The 26444-nt window shown below is 45.8% G+C and overlaps 1 protein-coding gene across 1 annotated transcript in view; it reads left to right on the top strand.

Annotated features, from left to right (window-relative positions):
• Positions 1–351: 351 nt before the first annotated feature.
• Positions 352–26444, top strand: part of LOC142557946 (uncharacterized) — a 55527-nt gene continuing 29434 nt past the window's right edge. Inside the window, exons 1-3 of the mRNA XM_075670132.1 lie at positions 352–468; positions 20980–21009; positions 25591–25677. Of these exons, the coding sequence (XP_075526247.1) occupies positions 408–468; positions 20980–21009; positions 25591–25677 (178 nt within the window). The 5' untranslated portion in view covers positions 352–407. The remainder of the gene's footprint in view (positions 469–20979; positions 21010–25590; positions 25678–26444) is intronic.

Genomic DNA, 26444 nt, shown 5'->3' on the forward strand with positions numbered 1-26444 from the left:
CTCCGCTGCAGGGCGCCGTAACTGCTGGGTAGACACTGCGCTTTGGGATTATAATTCGCACGAAGCCTTGTTTGCAAAGTTACCCTGAGGCTGAAAGTTGCCCGCCAGAGAAGCGACGAAAAAAAAAAAAAAAGACAGCCGCAGTGCAGTGTGTTTGTCCGTTCCATTGTGTTCCGCAGCGGAATTAACTCCCGCATGTTGCAGGCATAACTTGCACGACAGAATCGTACAACGCTTCCAAGACAAAGGCCGTGCAAAGCGACAAGATCGTAAATGTCGGCGCTGCTGGGCGCCTTTTGTTCCCGGTGCACGACTGGTCTGCAATATAAGCGGTGGTCCCACCCTCAAAAAGCTGGCCTGAACGCAGCAGCTGAAGGAACGAGACCCCCCGCGAGTCTGCGGCAAACATGAAGCTCGCCGTGGTAGTTTTGGTCACCCTGGTCGCACTGACGGCGGCCCATAAAGATAGTAAGTACTAAGATGCTTCATCTAGGGAGTTGATCGTCAGTGAGAACTTGCATGGAGCCTCGGAAACAAATTTGTGCATGTTCTTGCTTTACGTCATTAGGCAGTGCGCATTCTCTTTTCGCCTTCATAATCAATAAATATGTCCCAAGCCGGGCAGCCGCATTTTGTTCCCGAATTTTATTGCTAAATGGTAGCACTCTTTTTTTTTACACCAACTTTTCACAGAAGCATGAAAGCCATACCTAACCAAGTTAGGAAATGAACGCGTTTCTCACGAAGCCATTTTCTGCTTCTGCGGTGCGGTTCTTTGGTGCTGCGGCCAAAGCTGTCTGTCGAGTGCTCCCTTCAGAACACCGAGCGAGTTGTCTGAGTCCCAAAGCAACAACTTATGAGCGACGCCCGAACGAAGGGCCCCGGATTAATTTCGACAATGCATTTGAGATCGGGCGGCACGCGCTGCTCAATCATGATCGCGCAGTTGTTTTAATGTGCGCCAGAGGCACTGCAGCTACTGCGGCCGGGCATCTAGCATAGCTGACAATAGAAAGCATTGTCTCTTAACGCAACTTTTGCAGATTATCATTTTCGAAAGCGCAATGAGGCAACCTGTATATTTCACGTCGCGTTAAGCGCTTCGAGTTTGGATTGATTTCTGACGAAGAAAGAATGAAAGTTTCCATCTTGCGAGTTTCATCAGTGACGAATCGCGTTCCGCGCGCTCCTTCCCGTGCGACGTGCTTTCCTGTTGGCGGGAAAATTTTGCGAATCAAGAATCGTAGAAAATAGAACGCTTTAGCGTGAACGTGGAATTTACTTGCTCTTGTTCCTTAGGGACCTATGTAGTGCAACGTACTTGCTTCTTCCCCTTTCTTCCTTTTTTTTTACCGCTACAAAGGTGCAGCTGTCTGGCCACAGGGACCTTCTGTTAGAAACTGCACATGCACTGGCAGTCCGCAAAGATCCAGGTTCGCGCTGCCGCAGGTTAATAAAACAGACAGCGTGCGCTTATAGATTCTGCCCTTTCTTTTTTTTATTTTGTTCTGTAAGCTTTACACAGGCTCATACAGGAATGGATAAGTGTAATACAGACAAAGAACGTCAAACAAAACATATCAAAACATATAAATGGAAGGCTTGGCATACGTTAGCACAGTTAATATTCCTAACGTAACTGTTTTTGAAAAAAAGAGCGAACACCTTTTTATTTTATTTTGGAAAGAAAAGGAAAGGCAAAAAAGTATATATATATATATATATATATATATATATATATATATATATATATATATATATATATATGCGATTGGATACACCTGTGTGTTCACATACACGGGTAGATCAGGAACAAACCAATTGCAAAAAGCATTTACGAAAAGCTTAGATCACTAAAAAAATCGGAGCACGGTAAAGGTGGAGAACAGCTCGGGAGTGACAAATTTTTCCCAGGTGCATTTAGCGAAACAATTCAAGTTTAGCGGTGAATGCATCCGCCGACGATAAACCCATGCACTCACGTGGTAGCTTATGCCAGAGTTCTATGGCAGATGGAAAACAGGAATATTTGAACTCGATAAGGAAGGCCTTATACACTTGGTTGGTTCTGCTCGAGTGTTGGTAAGGTGGTCTGAGGTAGCCGCTCTTGTTGATAGCTATGTTAAAGGAGACGTAGGCACATAGTCCCTAATCTTTGTTCATGCACCCTAATCGGTCTTAAGACCCTTTCATCAACCCTTCACCTTATTCCGTCTTAATCCTCCACCCACCTTAATCTTTATTCATTCATCTTAATCCTTCTTAGTGCACTCTAATCCACCTTAATCTTCTTTAATACACTCTAATCAACCTTAATCCTCTCTAATCCACCTTACGTCAATCACTAATGATTAATTAACTTGGGTAATCATTCTCTTATACAGGGGTGGACATGCTTTGGGTCACCTCTGGCCTTCCTTGGGCCACGTGATACTCGAGTTTACAACGCGACCTTGAAACATAGAGACCTAAATGCTTTCGCCTTAAAACTTAAAGAAAAAACTCAATGTTGACTAGCTAACGCTCATCACCTGCAATACCACGGGTATACTTGCCACTAATTTTTTCAGGGCGCAAAGCTGAATCTATGATGCTGCACTTCCGACTGAATAACAACAGTTAGCAACGTGCCACTAATTTTTTCAGGGCGCAAAGCTGAATCTATGATGCTGCACTTCCGACTGAATAACAACAGTTAGCAACGTGCGAGGTGATGGAGCCGCCCCAGAATACTAAGCATACTGAGAACAAGCGCAACAAGAACGCTGGTGACCAGGACGGAAGAATGAAAAAAAGATGCAGCATTACGGGATGCTTTGCTACGAGCTATAAGAAAGCGCCTCAGATCGCAAACAACGCTGTCCTTTGTCGGAACAAAGCTCTTTCGGGCAATGCCATGCAGCCACTGCTTCCTGCGCAAGGCGTCACGCTTTCCTTGAGGTATCATAAAGACGGCATAACCATCTTCAGGCTTCTTGCTGCAGTTATGTGCGCAACAGCCCGGCATAGCGCTAGCACATAGAGCAGGAAACACAACGTACAACGTTTGCTACGCCGAGCTAAAGCGCCGAGCCAGCCGTACTCGGGAGGAAAATGGCGCGAACGAAAAAGAAAAACACAAGCAAAACTCAAGATCCGCGCGCTTCCAAGGGCAACGGCAGGGAGACCAATCGTCGTGCAGGAAAACGGGGGCAAAGCTGGTTGCCGCGGGGGAACGCGCAAGGGGCGAGGAGGAGGCGAGGAGGTTGCACGGCGGCGGCAGAGTTCAAAGAGTGTCGCTACTTTCAAATTATCAAGAGACTTTACTTACTACGAGAGGTTTCTGCTAGCTCTCTAGTAAGAAACGATTGGAAGATTGGTGGAAGAAAAGTAGGGAAACGACCAAAAACGGAGACCTACAAAAATAAAGTTCACAATAGGGGGCCAGAAAATTTGGTTGGGGGAATTCATCGTGGTTTCTTTCTTATTATTTTTTTCTTTTTTAACTAGGTAGGGCATTAGGCAGTGTAATAGATTGGTGGCGCAATCCACCGCGCCGTTCCAAAGGGGACACTAATAACATCCATCCACACGAAGAAAGCCTAACTGTCTAAATGCCTTGTGGCATGTATTTTTAATATGTGCGTCCCATTTCAGCGTCGTTCATACTGTTACCCCCCAATATTTAAATGACTGGGTGCGCGCAACAGGTGATCCCATGATGTTGTAGTGGAATTGTAATCGCTTCTTTTTACGCGTCATCGACATACAGGTAGTCTTTCTTAAGTTTAGGCCCATGCCCCATTCCTGGCACCAACTGGCAATGCGAGACAACGAAGAATTTAATTTTACTTGAACGGCCTGTGTTCGCATTGTCGTGTATATGACGCAATCATCTGCGAAAAGTCTCACTGTCACTCCCGGCTCAATATGAAGGTGCAAAACACATACATATGTTAAAAATAAAATAGGACCTAATACAGAACCTTGTGGAACCCCTGGATATACTTTTAACCATTCGGATTCTGCTTCGTCCATCTTAACGTACTGCCTTCGGTTAGAAAGGTATGCGTTTATCCATGATACTGTTTTGTATTCAATGCCCATGCTACTAAGTTTTTTAATTAACTTCCAATGCCCTGTCGGACGCCTCCGAAAAGTCAACGAATATTACATCAGTTTAAGATGGACAGTTAATCACATCCCCAAAGTCGTGCACTATTTCTCGATGCGTGACTGCAGAAACTCCTTTGCGGAACCCGTGTTGTTTGGAATACAGTAAGTTGTGTTTGTTAAAGTAGGTCATGATTGCTTCGCTAATTATATGCTCCATGTGCTTACAACAAAAGCTGGTTAGAGAAATGGGCCTTTACGTGTTAATGCTCCACTTGTTACCGCCTTTGTGGACAGGGATGACTTTTGCACTTAACCAGTCTGTCGGTAGCGTAGAGGTTTGCAGAGACGCGGTGAATATTTTGTAGATAAAAGGCGTCAGTTCTGCATAGCACCTTAAAAGCGTATTAGAAATATTGTACAGCTTTGAAGACTTTTTGACATCCATTTGCAGCAGCAAGTTCACAATTCCGTGTTCAGTGAACAATAATGGTGCCATTGTTGTCCCGAGGCTAAAATCCTGTTCTATAGGTGGAGTAGAGCGCGTGAAAACCGACTGAAAATACGCGTTGAAGATGCTCGCTATTACGCTTGCGTCGTCAGTAATGTCACCATCATTTTCTAATTGGATAGCGGAACATGCAGGCCTGGATGAATAGCGCCAAGATTTTCGTGGTTGTTGCGTCATGAGAGTTGTCAGTGTAGTAGGAAAGAAGACGTTACGCGCGGACGTTATTGCAACCTTAAGTTCACTGGCAAGTCCGTGAGTGCCGTCCGGGTTACTTCGGTTTCTGCGCACACGCTGTAATTTTCCTTTCATGTGAATAATGTTACGTGTTATCCACGGTGACTTACGCTTTATACGTTTTATTTTCGCTGCGATAAGCTTACTTTCACAGAATGCGATTCCTTCCTTAAATTTATACCCTAGCTTGTCTACAGTTTCGTATCTTTCCAGATTGAAGCCATCTGGTAGTGTTTCTGAATAACCGATGACATCGACGTCATCAGCTCTGAAATAATTTTCTACAACCATGTGCTTTCCGTGCGTGGAGCGCCTGATATTCTTGCACCCGACCTTAATTGTTAATGCTAGTAGCTTGTGGTCTGATATGCCATCTTCTACTGTTATTTGCGATAACAAGTTATGCGAGACAAATGCAAGGTCCAGTGTTGAACTGCTTTGTCCTTGAATGCGTGTAGGCACCTTCACCAACGGGTTTAATGAAAAGCTAAAGAAAATGTTTAGAAGTAATTGGCAGCTTGCGACTCCTTCTTAGTAATTTCGAACGTGTTGCAATTGTTAGAAGGAAGATTAGCATTGCCTATAAAGGCCATTTTGCTTCGCTGTTTAACTCTGCCGAAGAGGAAGTCGTGTAGTGTACTCATAAGAAGCATTTGGTTTCCTATTAGTATTGTTATCGCGCCCTGTTACAGCACACCAAACACCTTAGTGGTTTGCAATGCGTTCCTCTGCACGGAAACACAAACTATGTTTTATTCCAATTGCCACAGACCCGTCCCACGAATATCGCGATCAGATCGGCGCAAGATCGAGTAACTTGGAAGGATTAGTTCAGAATCATGGATACCGGAATGTAGCCATGTTTCAGTAATGACGGTAATGTGAGCAGAGTACACGAGTATTAGTTGTTCAAATTTTCCAATTTTGCGGACTATGCTACGTGCACTAGAACATATCAAGGACAATACATCTACACTTTTACGTTGCCCCATTCGGGCAGCTTTGGATTTCCCGGCATGTGCTTGACGGGTTTCTTTGAGCAGTAGTTTTGAATTTTTTTCTCGTCCCAAACGTACAAATTGTCGTTTACTTTACGTTTGCTGTAGACAAGGGTAACCTTATCACCATTTTCTGTTTCGGCTTTGCAAGACTGCCAAAGCTTACTGCGTACAGCACGAATGGATACCAAAAAATCCTCCGAAATAAAGAACTGCCTTTCAGTTTGAAATAGTTTTGAAGCACGGACATTTTCTCAGTGCAGTTGTAGAAGCTTAGAATGGCAGGTCGAACTCGCTTTTTGTTATTTTACCTCAATTGATCGAACGTCTGCACCAAAGTTGTTAGAATGTTATTAATGACTACTTCAAGTTAGCGACGGTTTCGTCAGCTCGTTTTGTCAGCACATAAATGACAATATTATTACGGTGGCTCCTACTTTCTATCTCGTTAAGTTTGTTATTCGGATATTCCATTTGCGCACGTTCAACATTAACTTTCTCTTCACACTTTATCAACTTTTCACTGTGTTGTTTGAAAGAAGCAAACGAGGTTTTACTCTCCGCTAGCCGAGATTGAACATTATGAAATCCGTTTTCTAAAGTTTTCTGTAAACTTGTAAGTTCCTTAACATGTTCTAATATTTATTCGATTGTGCTCGGGCTTGCATTTTGCTCAACGTCGCCACCGAGCAGCAGAATCAAGCGGATCGTGTCGGAGGATTCAAATAAGGGAGACATGATGCACCGGGGCCTCAGCAGCACCACTGAACAGGCGCTATTACTCCTAACACATTTAACAATTGACAATTTGTTACTACCCTGTACGACAAAGTGGTTACTCATGACGTCTGCGACGGTGCCGCCAAGCCCACTGAAGGGAGCCCCCGGTGCGGCGGCCTTCTATAAGCGTTCGTCGATGTCGCTGTTGTCGCTCGCTGAGCAAATGGCTCATCTGGGATCGTGGTTGCTGTCATGGTTGGTGCGCCCTCCACGTGCACGGTGATCGTCGCAGCCAGGTGCAGCGATAACACAACGACGCTGTGCGTACTTGTGCGTGGTAGAGCCGTTGTCCTCTGCATGTGATGGTGGGCGACTGGTGCAGGCGCAGAACGGCCAGCAATGCCGGCCATGCCAAACGGCATCTGTACGACAAACTCATGGCGGTGTCGCCCAAGCCCACTCTTAGTGAATGCGCCGAGCTCTTAGTAAACGCGTGTTTTCTAAAAAAAAAAAAAATACCTACGCAGACATCTCAGGCAACATAATTAGCGAAATAGGCTCACCGAGCTGGTTTTGTAACCAACACAAGAGTAATAAAAGCGCGTGGCATTTTGCAACACATCATTTCGCAAAGGAACAATAAAGTGATGTGGTGGGCAGTGTTGTTTAGCGCAATACAACATTTCTCTACCACTTAACAAAATGCTCACTTTGGTCATATGTGAGGTGCTAAAATCTACAGATCTTACCATTATATATATATATATATATATATATATATATATATATATATATATATATATATAAACTGTTCGTCCGTACTTGCGTTGCTAATGACGGACCCGCAGGCCACGCTGTGTCACCTAAAGGAATTCACTTATTTATTCGCGTTTATAGACGAAGAGTAAAAGATAATAGTCCTGATGGTATCTTCAAACAACTTTATTTTGAAGACCGCCAAGAGCCTCCCGTTTGATGTTGCGGTGATCACATTTAGCTCCAGAGGCGAAGCTCTACCTTCTAAGCCTATTCTAACTCCCCTCGTTCTTGGATATATGGGTACTGCGAAAAGAGCAGCTCTAGAAATTTCCATCGGGTCAGTTTGTATGGCATGGAAAGTAGAGACACGCCGGAGAAAGGGGAATGCAACGAACGGAGAGACAGCAGAGCGGTGAATCTGTGCACACGTGAGCGCACAAGACCAAGCTCTCAGAGGCCCTCGCACAAGTGGGTCGTTTTCGACACGGCATAAAGTGTTTTATTATGGGAGAGCTTTGACTAGGCACAAGAGGAAGGGAAGGGGACATGGGAACGTGCATCTAGTGTCACCTGTGTCACCACGCAGAGGAAGTCGACGCCAATAAGAACATAATGGCGGCTATTTGACCATTTCTCGCCCTTTCGCCATTGAACACCACTTATTGCCATCACGTAATAGTGGTTGCATGAATCCGAGTTTCGGGGGAAAGGCTAAAGGTGCGAAAAATTCTGGGGAAAGTAATGGCGTTTCATCGCCTTGTCAGTTAAGGCGCCGTCGTCCACACTGCTGGACAAGCTATAAGGATGCAGCCGGAGCTGCCCTCTGCGTCGCTACGTGCTCACCTGCGCTGGTTTTGTCAAACACAAGGAATTTACACGCGGACGTGTACAACCGACCACGAAATTATGCGTACCCCGGGATCTAAAGAAATAAACAAGCATAATTTTGTAGCAGTTTCCCACCGTGCAGTAAAACTGTACAGCGCTACGTTTTTCTTACGCATTATTAAAGGATGCACATACGAATACCAAGCTAGCTGCTCAGGCCGCAGAAATACCGGCGTTTTCCCAATTCCTTCTATTCGTAAGATTCGGGTTCGAGTACACACAAAAAATATTAAAGCAAATTAAAGATCGTATATGAATCTGAACGGGGGTATGCATATTCGCAGCAGCAGCCTCGAATAACCACGAATATTTTTGTGCTCTGCGCTTAGTGAGCTAAGTAAGGGCACTTGATGGCGCGAACACCTAAATATTTGTTTGAAGGCATCAGTTAAGATGAAAAGTGTTCCGAAACGTCCGATGTAGGAGTGTGCGTGGTTATTGGGGGCGAGCTCCACCACTGGAAAAGCTGGCGCCACCGTCGACGTGACGTGGAATGAGGGATCACGTGGACACAGCGGCCCCGCCGGCTGCTTTAGAAGCGCCGAAGCGAGCTGAAAACGAAAGTTTAAGGTCCCACCTGCGCCGCGGTTCTGATTAAGTGGTGAGGCTTTACCGCCTTGGGTGTCTGCTTGAAACGTTTGAAAGTACTATAATAGGTAGTGACTGCCTTTGGAGGCGTGCAGCATGGTAGGCTACTGCTCGAGGCCGCAGTGTCGGACGTACGCAACGAAGCCCGGTGTCAGCTTTATTCACACGTAGCCGCAAGGCAAGGAGCTGCGTGAAGCTTGGTTCGCAAAACTTTGAACCGGCAGACAGCCATTGGCTACTACTCGGGTCTGCAGCAAGCACAGACGCGAGGAACATTTGTGCTATGGTGCCTGGATTTCGCGATGTTCGGTGAGTAGCAGAAAACGCGCACTGAGACGCTCGCCCGCACTCGCTGCCCGGCTAATGTCCTGACGGTTTGGTCTATGAACTTGTTGATGCTAGATACTGCGCAAGTTCACTGGAACGGAAAGGGAGCGGTAAGACGCACATTAAAGAAAAAGGCATGACATACGGTCATGTTTGTATTATGAATTAATGCACTGGATTAGGAAAAGGAGCAGAGGGAAATCGCATGCTAAGACTGATAAACATACAGTGCGACGCAACTTCAGAAATAACATTGAAATTTTCAAGAATTTAGAAGACAGATACAGATTAAATCGTCGCGACGGCAGATCACAGTCGCCGTAGGCGTCTTTGTCTCTATAACGAAATTATTTTTGAACGGTTCTAATAGCGTCCACGCAACAACGGTTGCTAGTGTAGTCTTTCCACCCCCTCACCCCAAGTTGAATAGGGCGCAAGCCGTTTCGCTTAGACTTCTACAGACCAGCACATATCCGTGTCTGTCCGCTCTGCACGAGGCTCACCCCGACGTGTATCGCGACGACGCCTGCCCGTCCTGCGGCTGGTTCCCACTCTAGCGCACATGACCTGGGAGTGCGGGTCGACATACCCCAAGTTCATCAAGGAGGAGTGGGACTGGCTTCTGCGTAGCCCCGCTCTAGAAAAGCAAATCCTGGCCGTCCGACGTGCCTGCGACCGGGCCGGTGGGCTAGACCTGCCGGTCCCGACGTGGGACTAGCCGGGTGCGCGCCGAGTTCGCGTCCTCGCCAGACCTGCAATAAAGTTTTTTCACTCACTCACTCACTCACTCACTCACTCACTCACTCACTCACTCACTCACTCACTCACTCACTCACTCACTCACTCACTCACTCACTCACTCACTCACTCACTCACTCACTCACTCACTCACTCACTCACTCACTCACTCACTCACTCACTCACTCACTCACTCACTCACTGTCAAATGCGCATATGCTGTGGCCTAAAGCTCACGGCACGATGCAAAAACGCGTTCACAGCGAAAGCAAAACATTGTGCGCGGACATGCATGCAGACGCGCAGTCGGTCGCCGTGAACCCGTGCGGTCGCTGCATCGAGGCTTCATTCTGTTATGCCCCATTTGGTTATACAGACAGCCCACTAAAAGAACATATTTCACATAGTTTACTCTTAGCGTTTGCCTACCTTTAACGCAAGAAGCCGGTTCGGGAGACACCATCGTGGCGACCGCGCGCAGTGGCGATCACTGTACGTATTCGGTAAATAGATGGCTTCTGTAAACGATTCCGTGCTTTCAGTTTGCCCAAGATTATTATATCGGCAGTCAAAAAGTTATCTGGTATTGAGTGTATTTACATAAATGCCCAGGACGGCTGCCGCATGTTGTTTTTATTGAGCGCCGTAAGCGAAGCCTATGAGGAGCGCTTCGCGTGATCCGTCATACTACGCAAGGGAGGCGCTTCCGACAGACGGCGTCTCTGTAACTCCTCGCTCCCAATCTTTTACGTAGTTCTCTTATGTCGCCGTTAAGTAAGGCACGTCCACGGAGGAAAAGCCGCCGTGTTGGCGCACTGCCAATTAAGGGCCATGGCGGCCGCATTCCGATGGAGGCGAGAACGAGCCCTGCATTGGGTGTAGCTGGGTGGTCGAAATTAATCCGCATTCATCCCACTATACAGCGTGCCTCATAATCAGATCCTGGTTTTTGCTCATAAAACACCAGAATTTAGTTTATTTTACTACAGAGTAAAATTACTAGAATGCCGCCATTGTGACAGGAAATACAATATTTGATCGACACGCATTCCTGGGTGAGACACAGCAGCCTAAGACAGAGAGAGAGCTTATTAGAGCAAAGCCAAGGATGTTAGCCCGGGCTAGCATGCCCTAGCTTGCTACTCTGCACAGGGGAAAAAGGAAAGGGACAAAACAGGGTGTGATGGAGGACTATGCAAACGTATCGTACGAGCGATTAGGCTCGGCTGGCTGTATTGCGAATGTTCGTGTGCACGTTGGCTGAGAGAAGAGCGCGTACCTGGCACAGCTTGCAAGGATTCAGCACTTTCCCTTGTGTCAGCTTCCGCACTGTGTTGGACTATAGGCTATAGTCGTTTAAGACAGAATGGACAACCTCTGACTATGCACGCACTATCGTGAAAAAAAAGAAAAATTGTCGGCCCTTCCACTTAGTGAAGATGAATCATAAACGAAGGTTGTCATTTAAATACCTAACCATCCTCTTTGCAATCAATTTTATGTTTACTTGAATGTGCCGTTGTGATTAACGAGATGTGTACTGGTGGCATCCGTGAAGACAAGTTGGCAGTCAAACGCATGTTTAATGAATTTTGGAAACTTCTCCCATTAACTATTTTTTTTGCAAGTGAGGAGAGTACTATAGACTTGTGATCGCTGCAAGGGGTTCGGTCATGTCGATGGGACACATGGCATTTGCGAATCTACACACGTACGTCTTATGGTACTCGGTGCGTTCACCTGAGTGCAACACAGAAGTGAGAAGCACGCAAACACGAATGTAATCAGCCACTGTTGTTCTTGTTTGGGAACGTTCGAGTCCTCTGCTTTGCGGGCGTGTGGGCTACGGCGTGTTTTGCTCGCTCACGGGTGCATACGAGCCATGGCAAATTTTCCGAACAGACACGGACGTTCAGGCTAGACGTATATACAAGCGTCGCCTATAAAAAACCTGCGTGAAAAACGGAACAAGAAAGAAGAGATTTTTGAATTATCGAGTGGACCACATTACTTATATTTGATAGATAATCGCACATTGCCAGCACCGCTGCACGTTTGTTTTGAATTTCGAATGGGAATCTAATACTTCTGCCTGTAACTGAAATATTTTCACACGAAAATGAGATAGTTGGTTGCTTCGAATACTCGATATTACCGCACAATGTACCTAGCTACAGAGAATATGGAACCTTGCGTGTTCTGAAAAATGACGCGACATATTAGTTTATGGTAATCTTCAAGCGGTCCAGTTCAACGAATTACCAAACAGCATTGCTTAGTTATAGGAGTGAAACACACTTACTGAGGGTGTTCGTCGCATGATGGAGTGTATAAGCGCGACTGAACGAGTACATAGAAAGAAACAGATACACAGAGACATCGCTTCACTTTTAACGATAGATTTTATTTTCGCACGTATATATATATATATATATATATATATATATATATATATATATATATATATATATATCAAACATTAACACAATATATCAAACATTAAACAATGCGGAAGCTGACACAAGGGAAAGTGCTGAATCCTTGCAAGCTGTGCCAGGTACGCGCTCTTCTCTCAGCCAACGGTATACACATATATATATATATATATATATATATATATATACCGTACGAGCGGAAACAAACGTGACAGGAAAAACAACAACATGCAGTGGTGCATATCGATGAACCGTACACGTGTGCAAGGCATGGTGAAAGATATATAAGTGCGTTCAGTAGCGCTTATACACTCTATCAGGCATTCTAACCAACTAGCCCGCCAACGTGTTAGAACAATGTTCGTCGGACTTTTTCTTTCGTGTTTGCTTTTCGATATTTACTATTTGGAAAGGGAAATGTGTTCCGTCCGCGATGTAATATTTGTGTAGCCTTTGCCTTAGAGGAGTATGACGGAAAAATTTACTCAAAAAAATGGGCAGGCAGCCCGTACAAAAAAAATTATTGCGAAGGCATTGAAATATCGTTGGTCAATGTTGAGTTTTTATTGAGGAATTATTGAGAGTTTGTTGGAGAATTGTTGGGTTGAGTGTTGAGGACTCTTGAATATTGGCCACTGAAATTTAATTCCAACACCATTGAGTAACTCAATGTTGAATAATTGTTAAGCTACCATTGAAAGTCCATCGTGCTTAGACGGCCCGTTGTGTTTGTTTTGTTGAATAGTCGTTGAGCTACCACTGATGCTGCGTTGAACTGACGTTTTGGTAGTTCTGTTGACCTGTTGTAGAGTTATTATTGCCGCAGCACTGAAAAGCACATTGTGGCACAGTTGAGATGGCATTGAGATTTCAGAAGCCGCCATTGAAATATGACTGACGTTTCGTTGGGCTAGTGGATTTTTATTCATATATTGAAATTGCTTTGCTGTTCACACTTGCATGCTCCGGTGCCTGCTCATAACTTTCCCAAACACAAAGTCAAAGGAGAGACTGATCAACTTGAAGTACCTTTATTTACACTAAAGATGCGCGCACGTGAAACATTATTACAGTACATAGGGCACCACTACATCGAACCTGGAGACATAGGCTAATACCTACAGCACTCTAGCAGTGTAAATACATCTGAAAAAACCTACACATATGAATTCAATCAAAACGATCATTGTGGTCTTCACTTTCGACTTAAGTTTATGACTAGAAGGCAATGCGACTCAAAAGGCAGGGCTTAAGCATACCCTTGTAACAACCAACTTTGAGCACATGAACACTTGAAGCTGCGTGCGTGTGAATACACAAAATACATCTGAATATGTTACATTAAAACGTTTCGCACACTAAAACATCACAGGAAGAGCTACGGCTAGGCAAAATAACAGACTTGAAACAAATGGCTTCACGTAAATATTATACAAGCTTTAGCACACGTCTTTCGCCCCGATTAAAATTTAATGAAGTACCAAAGTAGACTTGCCTGAGCTTTGTCTTCGAGATGTATATATTTTCATGTTTTATAAATTATTTTATAAAATAACATCACTCAACATCGATTAATTGACGAGACATCACTGAGAAAGTTGTCGGGCATGGTGAACACCAGAAAAGGTTCCAATTACTCGACAGCCAGAATGATGAGACCGTGAAAAACGCAAATAAATGCATATACGAAACACCAATTGCCTCAATTTCGCTGGTAAAATGTTATTAAAATAGCACCAGAATTTTGCTGCATAAAACACATAAAGGTTGCATAAAAATTGGGACAAAGCAGTAACTGAAAGACGGAGGGAGCTACAGCACCCGTGTTGAAAAAAAATTACAAGGAAAGTGATATACATGCATATTTAAGCTCATAATTTTTGCTCCAACATATAGAAAAAGAATGCATGCACTTAGAGCATAAGAAAGGTTCATGTGCCTGGAGAATGCACCACAGTACAAAGAAGCGTCATCAGAACCGAAAAGTAGATCTTACTACGAATGCTTGCAACCTACAATCAGGCATGTGCCATGTCATGCCTTAAATGAGTGAGTGAGTGAGTGAAGTAACTTTATTTTGGTCCAGAGAAGACGCAGGGGAGATCCCGCGCCACCCGGCTAGTCCCACGTAGGGACCGCCAAGCCGAGCTTGACGGCCCGATCGCGGGCACTCTCGACGGCCAGGGTTTGGTCGTTGAGTTCGGGGCTGCCCAAGAGCGCAGCCCACCTATCCTCGCTGAAGGAGGAGCCGATGGCTTCACACTCCCACAACACATGGAATGGATAAAATTTATAAATCTTACACACAAAGGAAGTTACAATCACTCTTATTGGCTTCCTCAGGGAACTCCTTGAAGTTGAACTAGGAAAATGTACTCAGTGTTAAAAACAAAGAAAAGATAAGACTCTATAGCGTTCTTACTGAAATAAACGACGCAAATAACTTCATATATCAATTCTATGGACACTTCGCCAATTCGGTGTACATTTATATTTGACAACCACCCAAACAGAGACGAGAAGAATGAATTAAGGTAGGAACACACATGAACGCTGACTGAACTAGATGTTTATTCGTGAAGACAGAGATTTTAAACACACTGGCCAACTTCACAAAGAAAAAGCCATGGATGCGCAGCAGAAACAGCCTGGCACAACAAAAAAGGACCGAAATACGTCCTTTAGAATAATCATGTGCGTCAAAAACTAAAAAAACATAAAAACTGAAAGGTTTGTTCTGTAAGTGATATTAACGAGAAGTACTGCAGCAACTCTTTCACACTCAGGGTCACCGAAGTCTTGCTTATGAATATTTCTTCGTGATCAATAAATAATGCTTCCATAAGTGCTCTTGTGTTCTGGTCTTTGTGGTGAAACAATCGTTCTTTCTGCTCTATACCGCAACACCAGAGGAGTTCCAGAAGCAATATTTATTGATCACAAACGAAACAAATGCATAAACAAGCTATCTGTTGCCCTTAGCGGGAAAAAGGTGCAGTTCTCAAAAGAGTATTTCTCGTTGAGTAGTATCACTTATCGAACAAATCTTTCGCTTTTTCGAAAGATTTGTCCGATAGTTCTCGTTTTCATGTTTATTCTACATGACATGGCTTTTTCATATTTTTTTCTTGCCGCACGTGGCTGTTTCTGCCATGCATGCACGGATTTTTGCCTTTGTCAAGTTGACCAGTGTCTTTAATAGCTCTGTCATCAAAAGCAGACTTTTAGTAGAGCTTGCGCTCGTGTGTGCTCCTACCCATCTCGTTGTCCGTCTCTGTTTGTGCTGCTGTTTACAGTACGCACTTATCACTTGGTTAAGCTGGTAGACGTTCTCACAAACAAAAGTAAATGCCTCCCCTCAAAAGGTAGCCCATCCTTTACTACTAAACGCCAAAGCAAATCGAAAGTAAACCTTCACAGCGTCCATGCGGCAGCTAGTACACCAGAGAGCAGCACAAAAAATAGTTGAAAATCCCACTTGATGGAGAGTAGCAACAGAGATGCGAGCTTGGTAGTGAATCAGTCACATATCAACGGGTGTCTCTTGCACGACGCCAAGGTGCTTTTGGCGTAGAACACTTTAGCACCTGGGAATTTTCTGCATGCGTAACCTGTGAGAAGGGAATGTGGACAGAAAATGAGATTACGCGGATTAAGAATCTGCCACACACTGTACATAACTACGCACGAAATAGAAGTACACACTATACTGGCAAGTAAAAATTTGCGATTCTTTACGAGTGCCGTCGAGAAAAGGAAGAAATGGGTTGCTACAGTAAATGTTAGCTAAAACACGCACAGCGATGTTTCACAGCGGGGAAAATATTCCCGGCTCTCTCGCAGAACCAAAGACCACGCGACAGTGCATAGCCTATACCAAGCAGATACCGAATCTTTTGGTAGAAGTCCAGCAGAAGGAATGACCTAAAGGTACGCCGAGAGCGATGCGAGCCTGAGCTTTCCCGTACGAGTGAGAACATGTATGTACCGGTTCTTTGAAGCTAGCCGCTCCGGCGTGGCTCCGATCATCCCGCGCGATTTGTGTGCAGAACGTCGCGTACACGCCCTTGCGCGTTTTGCGCGGTAGCGTCCGCGCAGTGAGCTAGCTTCATGGTCGCGTCATTCTTCACCGCGCAAGCGGTGCTCGAGTGCGACGCTTAGCTCGAGGCGACAGCGCGCCGATTGGCGCTCCTTTCGCTTCTGCAAGCAACGCACATTCGGATCGGTCCAACTCAAAGAGGCAGCAGAGAACGGTGGCATGTTTCGGTTATCGCCTATTAAAATTGTACAGTACGCCTTCAACGGCAACCCACCGCGCTAGATAAAGGTGCTTGCTGCGGTAGTTTTGGCGGTGATAGGCGATAAGGTGAGCCCGTCGGCGGCTGTGTTCTTTGCCGACGTCGTCACCACACCTCTGTTCATTTGCGCTGTGTATACCTGTACAGTCACCGCGCGGAAGCTGTGACTAATCGGTTGGCCGTTCTCCGCAAATCCCAGAGAGGCGAAATATATTTCGCGGTGCGCCGCATCATTAGCCGCAACCTAAATTGAGGCGCGCTTAACCGCTACGGCACAAAAGCTGATCACACTAACCATATGGTATACGATGAGCCACTACGCCAAAAAATAATGTTCCACGTGCCAAACCAACGATCTGATTATGAGGCAGGTCGTAGTTGGGGACTCCTTATTAATTTTGACTTCCTGGAAATTTTTACGTGCATACAATGCACAATGCACGAGGGTTTTTGCATTCTGCTCCTTTGGAATGCGGCCGCTGCAGGGATCGTATCCAAGACCTCGAGCCCCAAATTGCCACGGCGGCCGCCATAGTTACGAAATGCATAAGCGTGAAGTGCAACACTGCCTTCCCGTACGAGTGTGGTGCAAGCGTAGCACAGCTGCACACCTGCTGCACAATTATTTGTCGCCGTTCTACTAAGCTCCGTAGTGCCTGCCTAAATACCTTGAAAGGCAGCGCGCCTCTCACGTATCGGAACGCGATAACAAGCGCTTAGACGGCCCACGTGTGCCCCCATGAAAGATGACGTGGCCACTGTACAAAATTATCACTGCGCAGAGAAGCCGATCCTTATGTTCCAATTGTATTCTCTCATACAAATTAAGGAAACGTTATTAGACAGGAACAAATGAAGCAATGCAATTTTACGCACATAGAACGCCGCTGCCTCTTCGCCTACCATTGTTTCAAACGAAGTGACGGCGGCAGCTAGAGTTAGTATCGCGCGCATTTGCTCCGGGGCATGCGGTTTGCTTGAAGAAAGTGAACGGTGTGCTTAACATCTCACGCTCGTCAATGCCAAAATAGAAAGAAAGGCTACGCGCTCAAGAAAACGAGTTTACTTACCTGTCTGTAGAAGTTCGGCTGCGACTGTTTCGGGGTGCCTTTTCTCCAACAGGCATCATGACCTCTGCCGCGCAACTTATCAAAACAGCCAGACTCGCACATCAGTCGAAGACTAGTAGCTGGGTGAGCCAACCACTTCAACGGATAAACCTCCCGCTTATCGTCGTTAAAGCATATCGCTAAAATGTGCGTCGTGATATCCGAAAAAAAAATACTTTCATCAAAAAGCACGAGGCGTGAACAACCGCACAACTGTAGCGTGTAACTGAGTCCGAAAGCCATTCACAGCTTCACTATCGTATTCAATTATAAAAACCTTTCAAACACAAGATAACATCACTGAAAAACCGCTAATTGATTAGCAATAATTTTTCATCAACTAACCTTCATAAATTTTCAAGAACAACCTAATTTGTAGCGTAAACAATAAATACTACGACCAGAAAATGCGACTATGAAACTAGCGGTAACCGTGTGTACTGTTGCAAAAGTGCGCAAAACGAAGCTCGGCTGCAACCGCTTGCGCGCACACATACACACCCGAACGCTACCTTGACGTTTGTAGCGCCACCTAGAAATAAAGATTACTAGTTTTGCTATTTTTACAAAAATAAAGCTTCTAAAATAGTTTGTAGCGCCTTTGCAGATGACGAGATAAGTAAGGTATGATAAGAGTCCGTGACCTGTATTTCTTTCATTTCCCTTTGGCGTTCTTCACTGAACATACGAGACCTGCAGGCTGGGGAGATGAGAGGTCGACAGTTCGGCGAGGCTCAAATAAATCGCGTGCTTCTTGCAAGGCGAGAGACGGGAGCAGCCGCAGATACAGCGATTAGCTGCGATACTGTTGCGGCCGTTGCTGAATCCGAAGCTCTTTGAAGTCAATGGTTATAGCGGCTGCGCGCTGCGATCTCAAAGCGCGATCGTTCTTTGATCTCTAGTACCACGGACATTGGATAAAAAAACTATATTTGGTTTACGGACAGAGGGTACGTCGCAGGAAATTCGAAGACCTCACCCGTGTATGTTTGTAGCGTGTGCGCGCTTGCATCCTACGGTTCCCACAGCTCGTCCGATGCTCGGAGGTAGCGTCGTCGCCTGTCGGCACCTGTCTTATCGCCGGCCGCGCTGCCGCCGTGTCTACTTTTGAGGAACTCCACATGCGCGTGGTCACCGTGTTTGCAAGTGAATTTCGCATTCTTCTGCTCCCCAAAACGGGCTCATTTGGGATCGTACCAATGGTTATGTCATCTAGTGTATATTAAAACGCCGATGGCATTTGTGCACCGGCGAAGAAATAAATCGTCATGAACTTGGGCAGTCATGAATCTAGTCCAACGTTGCAGTTTTTACGTGGCGAAAATGGCTACGAAAGTGGGGCGGTCCCGGAGATAGGGGCTGCAAAGCGCCAGCTGTAGCGACAGCACCAGGAAGTGGCACGCGGCGCACGCGCCAAGCATTTCAGAGCTTACTGGCTTTTGAATGAGAGGAGTATGCGCGCGCTCGTAGCCTATTGGTTAGAGTACCGGGCTCGACGGCCGACGTTCGATTCCACCCCATCGGTCGCACATTATTTTCTTTCAATGAAAGCGAAGCGAAAGAAGAACCTACCTGCTGCAAAGTGACAGGAATGAGGTTGGAACGCATCGCAATAAATTTTCGGGATGTTCTCATATGCGAGTCCTAATTATTGTATACTGGACTCAACTGCTACACAACAAAAAACAACTAGAAGAAATCAACACAAATTACCCAATAAATTGTTTAGTGAGAACACTCAACGGTAATATTGTTGTGCAAGGGTTGAGTGAACTCAATTGCTCTTGAAAATTTGTTGAAGTCCGTTGTTTCAACAATTGCCCAACAATATATCAATGGTTAATCAACAGTAATATTTGTACGGGAGGTGTCTTTCTAGTTGTGCCGGGTAATCGTATTCTATGGCATTCGAAAAATCAGACAGCACATAGTTAATGCATGTTACTCGCTGTGTGTGTGTCTCTTTCTTGTCTTGTGCTCAGTCTTGTTGCGCTGCAGGGTAAACACGTACCTACTCGGCAAATTTTCTGTTTCGCTGAAGCACGTGCTGGTACTAGTCATCCCTGTCACTGCTGCCTAACAATGACTTGCTTTGCTTTGTCACGTTTCACACTCAAAGACGTTGCTTATCGTTTTAGAATACTCTTCTGCTTACTACGAATGCAAGTATCAGATCGAAAATGAGTTTCCTGTGTCCCTCCATTCATCGCCAGCGTATTCGTCGCCAGGCGATATTGGAATCCTCTGCTTCGCTCTCATAGATATGTTGAGAAAACACACAAAAAAAAGAATGCGGCAAAAACAAAATTTTGTCGACTACGGCGACTGTGCCAACACTTGCAGTTGGGGTTTGAACGCACTAATCACTGAGCTTGAGAATTTACGCCCGAATTGTTGAGCGCCACGCGTACCGTCACAGCCCGGACGCCCGTGTGTGCATATTCCGGAGGCTAAGTACAGGCCGTGCTGCAACCGACGACATTGCATCCGCCGTAAAGTTGTCCCCGAGAACGTGTGACGGTGTCTGCCGCCAGAGCAGAGCGGAAATGAATTCAGGAATCGCAGAAGCCCGCTGTTATTTGTTTCTGAATTTTGAATTCAAATATGCGTGTGATACGTGAGAGATTATAGGAGAAAAAGCTAGACCGAAGCAGGTTGACTACTATGTCGAAATGAGTCTAGACAATGGTAGAATACACAAAGGTGTAAAGCAGCAGCAAAAGAAAACAGTAGTAGTAGAAAACAGTGATCACAGATAACTGTTGCTGCAAGGAGTAGTTGCAATAATTAAGAGAAATGTTTATTGCCGTAGTCATGCGCTGAGGTTTATTCTAGTACTAAGAGATCGTCCAGCCATATAATTTGGTCTGTTTTTGCTTAAGAAAGCAGGAAACGACCGAAATCTTCCAAAAGTTCATATTACGTCATAAAACTTCAATGAACAAGACATATGAAGTTACGGTTCGTCAAAATATTTTTCAAGAAATGCTGCCACCTCGCGCAATATAAAACAACGGCACTGTGCAATGAGAATGAACCAATCCAACAAAATTTGTTTACTTTAGAGACTTGCGAGCAACTTGTACTCTGCCAGACGCCATTGTTGCGTAAAATAAGCGTAAGATAACTTTTATATCACCAATAGCAGTTTCTCGGATAGTCACGTCAAATAAAGAATGATCGAGTGCAGCTATTCCGGCGCCGTGAATCGTTACGTGGTAAAGTGTGCTGTTGGGTTTTCTGTTGAGAAAATAAAGTATTTGGCACTCTTCTTTTTTTCAGAGGCAAAACACGGCAAGGGAAAAGCAAAAGGTGGGTACAATGGTTAATTTTCATTGACTTCATTAATGTGATCGGCAACTCATTTATTCACATTGCTTTATGAAACGCGAAGCATGGGCCTCTGAACGATGCAAGCAAGTTGGGTTTCAGGTAAAAGTAACACTGAAGAGAAAGAACGCCGGTAGTGATGTGCTCAGATTGCAACATCACTTCATGTTGTCCAGTGCATTTAGCACGCCCGTGCGTTTCATTAGGAACCTGCGATTTACCTTATTCACGGGTACGAATTTTATACCGGGGATTGTGTAGTTTAGAGAGGTAATGGGGCGCAACGTTGTATTCGCCGAAGTAACATTATTGCTGTTTTTGCCATGTTATATTGTTTTTCTGGTGGAGGTCACGCGACAGTGAACAGTTAGAGTCGAAAAAGAACAAACAATGTGTTATGAGAGACGTATGTTTAGTGGTGGTGTAGATGGTGCTGCGCGTTGTAGCCGCAGGTGGGTTCAGCCTGGCGATCGAGGCCGGCAAATGCTCTGTGCGGGGGAGCCTCTTGCACGGGTGACTGCCACGTGTAGAACAGATCGGGGTACGTTAGCAACACAAAAAAAGAAGGCGCGCAGCTACCCTGCAGCAGAAGCTTGATGAGGGTGAGTTGGTTTAGCATACTTGAAGAAAAGAGCGCTACAAGGACGCGGACTAAAAGAACATGTACGACGGACAAGGCGCTACTTCCAACTAAATTTCTTTTTTTTTTGAGGAAACAGGACTTTAAATAGATACGACCTAGAATGGCCCATCGTGACATCACGACCGCCCTATCTCATTAAAAAAGCTATCTCTTTTTCGGTAAGCGTCACTGAAAGGCAGCTTATGTACGTGCCCTCGGCCTTTGCAATGTAGAAAGCTTCTAATATCTCCCGTTCTAGTCTATCTCTAGACCGTGCCAGAAACCTGGTGTCGCGAAGATGCGGACGGCAATTGTGACGTTTACAGTGTTCTGCCAGATGGCCCCCCACACTGTTATTTACGGCCCAGTTGTGCTCACGCACCCATTCATTAAAACACCGTCCGGTTTAACCGATATAAACCCGTTGGCGAATTAGGGGTATCTCATATACGACATTACTTTTGCAAGCCGTGTACTGCGCTGCATGTTTCTTAGAGCATGCTTCGGGGTTTGCATTTGTCATCATAGGGCGTATCTTGGCCAGTTTATACGGTGCAGTGAAGAGAAGATTAACACTGTGCCTTTGCGCCACCTTCTTGAGGTTGTGGGACACCCTGTGCCAATAAGGAATCACATGTAATCTCTTCCTATCAAATGACTTCTTTTGTGTTAGTGCCCTCCCTTGCCTGTTTGATCTTTTGAAGAAGCTTATCGCAAACGCTAGAGATTAAGAGTGAAGGGAAACCGGCTAGGCGTAACCATAAAATAGAAAGCAGTTTCAATAACCAAGTTTCAAGGCTACGCCTAGCCGGTTTCCCTTTACTCTTGATCTCTAACGTTTGCGATAAGCTTATTCAAAAGATCAATCAGGCAAAAGAGGGCGCTAACACGAAAAAAGCCATTTGATAGGAAGAGATTACATGTGATTCCTTATTAGCACAGGGTGGTCCACAACCTCAAGAAGGTGGCGCAAAGGCACAGTGTTAATCTTCTCTACACAGGAACCATACACTCACGAACGTCACAAGCGTACGGCCTGTGTCCGCCTACTCAGAAGCCGTGTTGTCGCAGCAAGACTTATTGCCGTCGGACTTCGAACCGCATGACATACCCGAAGTTCCACTCTGGACGATGGCAAAGCCAACGGTGAGGCTCTCAATCCCTGGAATAACGAAGAAGTCGAAGATGCCGCTTGCTGGCCCCAAGCATTTCGCGCTATCATACATTGCTTACATGTATGGATATTACGAACATGTTTTTACAGATGGTTCTGTGACACAGACTTCTTCCGCGGCGGCCTACACGGTGCCAGGAATGGGGATCGCACAACGGTTCAAGATAGGACATAGGACGTCGTCTACAGCAGCTGAGTTGACCAGAGTTCGAGAAGCAGTTCGCTGCATACTGCAACAAAGTCTCGAGAAGTGGACAGTGTTCTGCGACTCAAAACCAGCACTGCAACTCATCAGCAATTATATGAGTGACAAAACCGCATATAGTCCTCTGGTTTATGACATCATGTCTCTGCTTGCTGAGGCGTCTCATTCCGGACATACCATCGTGCTGCAATGGATTCCTGGCCATTGTGGAATAGCTGGAAACGAACAGGCCGACGCAGAAGCAAGACAGGCGCACACTGACGGAACTATTATAAAAATTCATTTTTCCCGGTATGACATTAACGCCTTGCTCCATACCTCCCTTAAAACTTCTACGGCGCGACATTGGGACAACCCCGAACATCGACAAGAGCGCCTCCATAGACTAGACGCTGGATTACAATTCCGGCTTCCACTTCGGTTGCGGAGAAGCCAGGAAGCACTCATTCATCGATTACGGCTGGGTGTCGCAAACAACGAACGGATACCTTCACAAGATTGGACAAACATGGGACCCTGAATGTAGCGTCTGTCACACTGTCGAGACAATATCTCGCGTACTTTGCGTGTGCCTTCAATATGCGGCCGAACGAAGAACACTTAAATCTACAGTTGACAGCTTGGACTCCCGCCCCTTTTCAGAAGAAAAGCTTTTGGGCGCGTGGAGGAGTGTTCACTGTGCCCATCGTGCCATAAAATCACTTTTGAACTTTTTAAGTGTGACTGGTTTAGACGATCGCCTCTAGAAGCTGTGAGACGTGCAGTCAGTGCGAAATGTGTTTGCGCAATAACTTTTTGTGACAAGATTACTTTTTGTATGGACAAGATTACTCTTACGTGCATTGCGTCTACAGTGCGCATCCGCATATTGGACAACGTGTATATAGTATCTCATTGTACCATAACATAATCACCCGCCACCTACCTTTCCCTGTATTTCCCACTTCCCCTTTCCCCAGTGAGGAGTAGCAGGCTAGAGACACGCTCTCCAGGCCGACCTCTCCTCCTTTCTCTCCATTAAAATCTCCTCCTCCTCCTTCTCTTCACTGCACCGTGTAACCTGGCCAAGATATGCCCTATGATGACAAAAGCAAACCCCGAACCATGCTCTTAAGAAATATGCAGCGCAGTACACGGTTTGCAAAAGTAATGTCGTATATGAGACACCCCTAAGTTGCCAACGGGTTTATATCGGTCAAACCGGACGGTGTTTTAATGAATGGGTGCGTGAGCACAACTGGGCCGTAAATAACAATGTGGGGGGCCATCTGGCAGAACACTGTAAACGTCACAATTGCCGTCCGCATCTTCGCGACACCAGGTTTCTGGCACGATCTAGAGATAGACTAGAACGGGAGATATTAGAAGCTTTCTACATTGCAAAGGCCGAGGGCACGTACATAAGCTGCCCTTCAGTGACGCTTACCGAAAAAGAGATAGCTTTTCTAATGAGTTAGGGCGGTCGTGATGTCACGATGGGCCATTCTAGGTCGTATCTATTTAAAGTCCTGTTTCCTCAAAAAAAAAAGAGAAATTTAGTTGTAAGTAGCGCCTTGTCCGTCGTACATGTTCTTCTTTTAGTCCGCGTCTTCGTAGCGCTCTTCAAGCTACCCTGCGCGCGCCATATCCTCCTCCAGACGTCCGACAAGCAGGGACGCGTAGCCAGTGTCGGCGGCGAAACCACCCAACCAGCGCAAGTGCTTTGGGGGAAGCGGATGAAAACCTGCATAAATGAGATCGATGCGACAAAGCAAAAAGAGAGAGAAAAGAAAAGACAAGTATTTGCGGAACGAGTCATCCATAGAATCCACATGTCATGGATATTAAGGACAACGCGGTGTTGTTGTTGTTAGTTACAGAATGCTATGTAGTTGCAACAACATTTAGAGAGAGGCCATATCTGGCGGTAGGATTGCAGCCTGTATGCGTTTCCCTAGAAAACTGGCTAAACCTTTGCCAGTGTCGCCAGTTCGGAGGCTACTAATCGGAAAGCTCTACACTATACACGGGGCCATAAATTAATTAGGATGTCGAGTCGGTGTCGTGGAGCATTTTCACTGCTCGAAAGATACGGAGAGGGCGGAAAGCTGTTCCCTTTAGCAGCCAGTGACTTGCAGCTCACGAACTTCAACGGGCGCCACAAGAAGCAGCCAGGACTGCACAATATTCACGGTCCTTCCCTTTGACAAGGGATCTACACCACACGTAAAATCAATTGAATTGTCGGGTTTCACGCACCAAAACAACCACGATGTGATGATGAAGCGTTGTGGGGGATTGATGGACACGCGTCCAGCGAACCGTGCACGGGCGCCCCAATCGCACGTGCGAGCCTCAGCAGAGCGGGCGGCGTTGCGGCTAAGCCGCACGGCGTCGTAGCCACGAGGAATGCGATGCAGCTGACGCTTCGGGCTCCACGGTCACAGCAGTTAGTCACGCTGCGGGAATCCACCTGCATGCTGAGCTGTTTACAAAACTACGTTAAAAGGAAGTGTCCTCGGCGGTGCTCTGTAACTGTGCGGTTTGCACGCAGCTGTTGAACGGACAATTCTGTTGACGCAGTGGTGATTGTGGATGCGTACCCGGAAAGGCGACCTGTGTACGACTACCCAGCTCCTCGGCCGTCGTACGACTACGGGCCGACCTACGGTAAGCATTATTCGGGCGGATGACGTTGGCCGATACATTCTTCGCTTGTTCCAACTGCATCTGTCGCTGTGGTCTTTGGTGGAACCTTCTTCGCAGCGCTTATTCATGGCCCGGTATATGCAGCACCGCGTTACATGTTATAGACTTCGTGATGTTCTCTTCGTAACTTGTGCAGTCAAATAAATTAATTTGATTCGCACCGTGCGTAAGGTCTACATGATATTCTCTGCTTGATTCGTATCTATAGTCTTATTTATAGGCAGAGCACACTTAACCCTGCGTTACGACTTTATTCACACTCGCATACAGAAGTGTCTTGTGCATATGCTTACGAATCTCTCATCTGCGAGAACCTATGTATATATTTCACCCGGTTTCAATAGACTTTTCGGTTGTCAGTCAGCGCTCACTCGTCTTTTATGTCCGTACGTATAAAGTGCGTAAGAGCATGATTATAGTACATGCAGAGGTAAAACAAAAACAACACGTGAAGATTCCAGAGGCGATAGGGCTTGCTATACCACTAGAAAAGTAGAATGAACTCAATAGTATTTCCCAAGAACGATTACCGCTCGAAACAATACTAAGCCTTACGACTTGATGAAAGCGGATCCGTTTCTTTGCTATCGCGTTCCTTTCGTCTCGGTTGGACTCAATTATCGAGGGAAGGCGACCACAAACATTTGACCGAAGCGTTGTCTTGGGACTAAGCGGACCTTTACAATGACTGTCCTTTCTTTTCAGAGGTCTTGTGCTTCTCCACTTTA

This window comes from Dermacentor variabilis, chromosome 9 (assembly GCF_050947875.1).
Source record: "Dermacentor variabilis isolate Ectoservices chromosome 9, ASM5094787v1, whole genome shotgun sequence".
In the NCBI taxonomy this organism is placed as follows: domain Eukaryota; kingdom Metazoa; phylum Arthropoda; class Arachnida; order Ixodida; family Ixodidae; genus Dermacentor; species Dermacentor variabilis.